The sequence below is a fragment of the Pteropus medius genome, unplaced genomic scaffold (genome assembly GCF_902729225.1).
Source record: "Pteropus medius unplaced genomic scaffold, Ma_sr-lr_union100, whole genome shotgun sequence".
Lineage (NCBI taxonomy): Eukaryota > Metazoa > Chordata > Mammalia > Chiroptera > Pteropodidae > Pteropus > Pteropus medius.
The window spans coordinates 29,396,746-29,403,699 of NW_024352787.1; the positions used below are offsets into that span (position 1 = coordinate 29,396,746).

General features: G+C 52.1%; 1 protein-coding gene across 1 annotated transcript; it reads right to left on the bottom strand.

Moving 5' to 3' along the window:
- Positions 1-4,305: 4,305 nt before the first annotated feature.
- EPO (erythropoietin) lies at positions 4,306-6,122 on the bottom strand. Its single transcript, XM_039849199.1, has 5 exons — positions 6,110-6,122; positions 5,420-5,562; positions 5,071-5,157; positions 4,634-4,813; positions 4,306-4,464 (listed from the first exon to the last, which is right to left on the bottom strand). Exons 1-5 carry the CDS (start codon positions 6,120-6,122, stop codon positions 4,306-4,308), a joined length of 582 nt encoding a protein of 193 aa, XP_039705133.1.
- Between the last annotated feature and the right edge of the window lie 832 nt (positions 6,123-6,954).

Genomic DNA, 6,954 nt, shown 5'->3' on the forward strand with positions numbered 1-6,954 from the left:
TGATAGTGATGTCTGGCCAGGCCATTCTTCTGGACTGTGAGGGAGGGGCTGGCATAGCTGAGCACTAGGCATCCAAGAGATCTGCAAGCCCCTTTGCAGTCTTAGGGACTCCCCTGCCCAAATGAGTACTAAGAGGGCTCATGCAGGGGTTAGACCCAAGGAGAAAGAGATCCTCTGCCCCTTTACATCAAAGCTGGGGATGTAAAAAATGCCTATCCAAACCCTGGTCTACTTTCCTCCAGATCAGGTTAGCAGAGCAATCAGCAGAGGAACAGAGTCAGGAAATGGTTAACCCAGGAAAGAGAAGCAGAAGCCAATTGATCCACAGCCCCTCCTGGTTGGGCAATAAGGCCTCTGAGGGCTGCTTTTCCTGACCTTCCTTTGGCGCCACAGAGCTGGACAGTCACAGCTTCCAATCTGCCTGGAGATGGGGGTTGGGAGTTCAAAGCAGGACAGGAAGGAATGAAAGGTGATGGTGAGAAGGAACCATTGGGCTCTGCATTTTGGGGAATCAGGAATGGGGCAAGGCCCAAAAGGATGTGTCACCTGATAAGACTTTGGCAGCTGCAGGAATAGGTGTGAGAGACCCTAGGATGTGGAATATCCCTAGGAATTACTCCAGGGAACTGGAGTCAGTCCTGTTTTCACTATGTGTCCTTGGGTACTTTGCTCACCCTCTCTAGTCCTCAGTTTTCTCATCTGTAAGATGGAGAAGAGAGACTAACGCAGACAAGTTTTTTTAATCAGAAATTGTGTGTGTGGGTTACATAATATTTTTTAATAATCAATTTTTTTAATCAAGAAGGGAGTTTTAGATATTTGGGCATGACTCATGTGAGTTGGGAACCCACACTGCTCTGTTTTTCTGTTGCCAATAGTCTTTCATAATGTCACAGTTTTATGATGGAATTTTAGAGGAATTAGCCTTGACCAAATGGAAATAATACAGTTAACTTTCAGCTTAGATTCCACTGTCTAAGAGGCCCCATTTAGCTAACTCAACTCCAGTAAGACTCACCTGTTGCAGTGAGACTTGTAACCTGAGTAGTTCCAGAAAAATCCTAAGCAGCCTGTGAACTACGGTCGGGCAAGTGCTTTTGGTCAGCCAGATGCTTAGGCCCAGGGAGAGGATCCACGCTAGTGGTATCCAAGACCAGAAAGCTAAAGTCAAGGTGGGAGCTGGGGCTGCAAGAGGTGACTGAGTTGGCCCCTAGTGCTGGGAGACTTGGTGGTGGGAAGAGTTATAGGCACCTTTTCCCTATCCAGGGAAGAAGTGGGAGACTGAGGCAGGGGATGGAGTGGGGAAGATTTGGGAGTGAGGGTTAGACATGCTTAATGCGTCTTATTGCCCACCCCCTCCATCTGCTCCCTCTACTTTCTGGATGATCTGTGCTTCAGGTAAAGCGGGGACCTAGAGTCAGAGAGCCTGGGTTCTGGTCCTAGCCCTTCCTCTCAGTGTCTATGACCTAGGCAAGGCCCATAGTCTCTCTGGACCTCGGTTTTCTCCTCTGCGATGGGAATCCTCTACCATCTCTGCCTTCCTCATGGGGTTAAGAGAGCAAATAAAAGATGCCCAGGAAAGCAACTTGTAAATCACAAAACACACTACAAACAGAAGGCATCTCCATTAACAATTATGTAACCCGCTGACTCAGAACTGGGCTGAGCTGGCTACTGTCCCACCAGGAAGTCAGAGGAACTGGCTCTATCACATACCTGGTGGAACATAGTTTTAGTTTCCTGTCTGACAAGTGGGAGTGATACCTATTGTCCTCCTGTTTCATGGCGCTATAGTAAGAATCACAGACGATCATGTAGGTGCCAGAGTTTAATGTGTTGTCAATCATAATAATAGTAGTACAGAAGAAAGTTCATACTCCTGGCCCACACTTCAAGAACCTCCGAAATCTGGCAATGACCTCCTTGCATATCTGTGTCTCCGTGCAGGGACTCTGGCCCTCACCAGTTTCTTCACATCCCGGGCCTCTGCGTAGCCCCACATCTCGGCACTCAAGTCACATACCAAGCTGACTATGGCTGAATTAATGAGCTCCCGTCTTTTCACCTTGGAGACTGCCTGCTCTTGGAGACACTGGGCTGTGATAGCACAAACTGTCATTTCACGTTCCCTGGCATTTAGTGTAAAGCCTGGCACACAGCTGGCACTCTATAAATGTGGAATAAATGAATTATGTTTTAATGTTCTTAACATACTTGCCCATTATACCTGGCCCAGGTCATATAGTTCAGGTTCCATTAACCACTTTTTTTTTGTTTAATTGAAAGCAGTAAGAAATCTGAAGAGAAATTGAAGGTCAATGGCCCTGAATTCTGGGGAAAAAGGAGCCGGGGATGTGTAGGCAGCAACTCAGGCTAAAAAAGATGTGGACAAAGCTTCAGCGTTATGAATTCTAAATCTCTAGTTCAGGTCCTGTCATTTATTATCTGGATTCCTTGGGCTTCAGAACAAATCTCTTAGCTTCAATTTCGCCAGCAAGGAGAGATTCCTTCCTTATTGATTCACAGCAGTGGGGTAAGAACTAGATGCTGTATATGTAAACCACAATATAAATTTTTATGGCAATGTGCAGAGGTCAGAACCTTAAGGGTTCTTTTGCTTTTAGATTTCTCTAGCATTTCCTCATAGGACCTGAAGAGGACACTGTAGCCAAGGAGCTGAGTTGACCAGGGTGCAAAAATAAGCCTTTGGGTCCACCCCGTCCCTGCCTCTTCCCACCATAGCTTCACCCCTCCGCCTCTCCTCAAATAGTTGACAAACACCCTCCAACCCTGCAACCTGCACCTAATTTTTCCTGCTGCAGATTGCAAAACGTTCTTTCCCTTTTGCATATTTGTTGGGATGAAGGCTGACTTCTCTAGATCAAAATGATCAGTATCGGGGTCTCAATATAATTTTGTGACATCTTTTCTTGCCCACACAGGTCTCTCTAGGGCACTGCTTCGCCCCAGGAAGCATTATTTCTGGGAAGAAATTTGAAGTGGGTTGGCAGAGTAAAGGGTTGGATTAGAAGTGGGGATCAGGAGTGAAGGTTGAGTTCGTTTGTTCTGTGTCTGCCATCCCAGGGGAGCAGGTAACAGGGGTTACTTGGAAAGAACAAGCAGAAGAAGAAATGGGTGAGTGCTGGAAGAATTCCTGTTGCTTTGGCCTTGGGCAGGTTATTTTACTTTATCTATGAGATGGGAATGACAGCAGTAACTATCTGATAGGGCTGCATGAGGAATAAAATGAAGTCATAGAGTGAGCTATCTAGAGAATACTGGGCATAGAGCGAATACTCAATGAGTCAACTGTCTCAAAGGATGACTCCTTCTGCACTGCTGTCTACTGCTCCTTCTGTAAGTCTCCAGGTAGAGCATTAATGGTGACCATCCCCAGGCAAGGAAAGAAGTCAGCTAGATTTATACGGGGTTTGTGCACTGAGGTGCCAACGGCTGATGCTGAGAATGTGGCATTAGCCAAAGGGGCCACAGAAAAGAGGCAGAAAGAATTAAACGTTGGCAGCTGCCTACTGAGGAATAACCTTCAATGGAGCCTCCTTATTGACCAATGTGGGCAGAGCTTGTGGCCTCAGGCCCAGTGGGTCAAGAGGTCAGACAGGCCATGTGAGGCAGCACGTAGGGCCTGACCCCATCCACCTCTGGTTTCCCAGGCCTGCTACCTGGGTGGGGGCAGAGCCAGGGAAATAGGGGGCTCCCAGGAAAACAAAAAAAGCCAAGAGCCATGTTGTGGTTTCAGTTCTTGCCAGTGAGATTGAAAAATATGCAAAACTTGGGCCCCAGAGAGCCAGGAGCTAGCCCCCATCCCATCTTCATGGCTCCCACCACCTTCATTGTCCAGGGAGCTCTTGCTGTCATGAAGTTCCCATGAGACCTGGAGAAGTAATGGCTTGCCACCTAAATTTTACAGTCCATCCTGTCCCTGCTTGGTAGGTGCAAAAAGAGGTATTTGCCCTCCAGCTTGTCCTGGCATCACAGTTCTGCGGGGAACTGAGGTGAGTTCAGTGTCACCCCAGCAAGCTGTCCTGAGTTTAAGCTGATTTCCTCTGAATTCTTCCTTTTTTGGAGCCCCAGACTGGCCCTGTGACATCCTTAGATCTGAGTTGAGCTCTGGACAGTTCTTTTGACCTCTGAGATGTCACTGCTGGCCCTGGAGCGTCCATGGGACACGCTGATGCTGAGCTGATTTGCCTCTTGCTGGGGGGTCGGGAGTGGTGGTGTGGAAGGCGTGGCATGGGCAGTGGTGGTAAGTGAAGTGGTGGACGTGTCCAGGTTGAGAGCACCTGGTCACCTGTCCCCTCTCCTGCAGGCCTCCCCTGTGTACAGCTTCAGCTTTCCCCGAAGGAAATTGGAGTAGATTCGGAAAAGTTTGCACAAAGTATCAACAGTGAATGTTCGGAGTGGAGCAGCAGATGCTGTTGCTTCTGGAAAGGAGATGGCTTCCTTCTGCCAAGGAAAGAACAGAAGGTTACTGCAGTGCCAGGGACCCTGGAGGGAGAGGGGGTTCAGGACAGAATTGGAGGGGGCATGAGGAAAGCCTCAGTATTCCTTAGCAGGGCCCCTGTACCATTCTACAGAAAGAGTAGAGTGTGGGGGAGGGTCTATCTCTACACACCTGGGCTCCCAGCGCCCGAAGTAGGGAGGTGAGGCTGCGTAGGCTACTGATGGCTTTGTCCACATGTAGCTGCAGGATCTCAGATGGCTGGGAGGAGTTGGCCAACAGGCCCTGTCCTCGCAGGATGGCTTCTGAGAGCAGGGCCAGGCCCTGCCAGACTTCCACGGCCTGCTGCTCAATCTAAAGGGAGCAGAGACTTGGAGTCAACTAGCCCAAGCCAGCCCCTTCCTCCTCCCTCTCAGCAGCCCCAAGCATCTAGCTGAGCAAACAGAAGACATGCAAAAAGTTTCTTGGAATGAACGAATAAACAAATGAACATGTTCCATTCAGCCCTCATCTTTGCTGCTCCATTTCTTCTCTCTATATATCATTCTCCTTTCCACCCTATCAGGTGCTCGAAATGAGATTCCCCAAGAGGAAGGAAAAAATGAACACACCTCCATCCTCTTCCAGGCATAGAAGTTAACCTTGGTGTCTGGGACGGTGATATTCTCACTGAAGCTGCAGCCTTCCCCATAGCCCACCTGAAATGTACAACCCAGAGAGTCAGGGCCCCCAGGAGCTCCTGGCCCAGACCACAGGACATAGGCTTTGCCCCTTACCTAGCTTCCTTGTATGCATTATGGGTTACCAGTTTTATCATTTTTATTGGGGGCTTTGGCTTCCCACCTCCACCCCTTAACCAAGTGCCAGGAAAGAGTCCAGGAACCTGGAGTTGGATCTTGGAGGAGACCCCTGGACCCCTGAGAGTGAGTTCTGTGGAATACACTGAGGAAGAGGTCTCACCGTGACATTTTCAGCCTCCTTGGCCTCCAGGATGTACCTCTCCAGGACTCGGCTATCACAGATGAGGCGTGGGGGAGCGCCCAGGACTGGGAGGCCCAGAGGAAGCAGCAGCAAGGACAGCAGGAGCAGCAGGGCAGGACATTCTACAAAAAAAGAGCCAGGCTGGGTGTGAGGCAGAGAGGGGAACAGAAGGGTTGGTTCGGAGAAGCACGTTCACACATTCTGCTCCTCGCTGGGGCTAGTCCTCCCGATTCCAACCTTCCAAGAGCTCAGGTTCTGTTTCCTTTGCCTTCATTCAATCCCGCTGCGGCACGCACACCCCACCCCCCAGCTATTGGCTCCACTTCTAGGGGCCAAACTTCAATCCCGCTGTGACAGAGGCTTCCCCTCTCGCAGATCACGGTGCTTGCTCCAGGATCCAGGTATCAACTACCACTTCACTCGCATAGCAGCCCTTCTTTTCCCTGAACCCCCAAACCTCGTCCCGGTCTCCAGGTCACATTCTGCCTTTCCCAGAGACTCTCCCAAGCCCGGCCAGCACGTGGAGGCTGCCCCACTCCCCTTGCCTTCCGGGGTCCTCGGCAAGTCGCGGGTCCTTGAACCCAGCCACCTCAGGGCCAGCAGCCCTAGCGGTAAATCCTTTCTCAAACAGGGGCCGGGGCGGGAGCTCCCCAGCGGGCGAGCACTCACCGCGCACCCCCATCTCCGCGCCCTGCCCTGCCGCTCAGCGATCAAGGGCTCTCCCGGCGCCCGCGCCCCGAGCCCTCATCCTGGGAATCTCGGCGGGGCAGGGCCACCCCACGGGCCGGAGGAGGAGGCCACTGTCCAGGGGCCACCGAGCCGGCGGTCTGGCGGGGAGAGCACAGGGCCTGGGTCTGGGAAGACGCGCGGCTAGGCGACCAGACGGAGTTGGCCCGGGGACTGAGGCTGCGGCCGGGGGTCGGGGCTGTTATCAGCATGTGTGCGTGCGTGTGTGGGGGTGGGGGCTGGTGCGTGAGGGGTCGCCCGAGGTGGGGGCCAGGGGGTCAGCAGGGGGCAGGACGCCTGGGTCACGGGCTAGCCGGGGCGGGAGCGGAGCCGCAGTAGGCGTGTGTGCAGTGACACCCGTCTGCTTGCCAGACCCGGGTTTCGGGAGGTACCGCTGGGTGTGCACCAGCAGGATGGTGCGGCACGTCTGCGCTTGCGAGAGGAGGGCCACTCTGAGAAAGCCTCGGGAGCGTCCCGGGCTCGGGGGACGGGCTCAGAGCTGGGAGTGCCGGGGTTCCTGCGAGACGGCTGGGTCTGGAAGGCCGGAAAGTGCTGGCAAGGGCAAGTCAGTTGCCTGCCTTCTCACAGTCCCCGTACTTTTTCTAGAACCAGTGTTGTTCACGTTGAGGAATTTGATCGGGGCACATGGAGCAAGAAATGTGGGGGTCTTCTCCCCTTCTTTCTAGGACCCTGAAAGCCCAGAAATTGAATATTTAGGACACAAAGCACATGGTGTGCTGCGCAGGACACACACGCACTTTGATACCCAGTTTCTTTGACCTGTGATA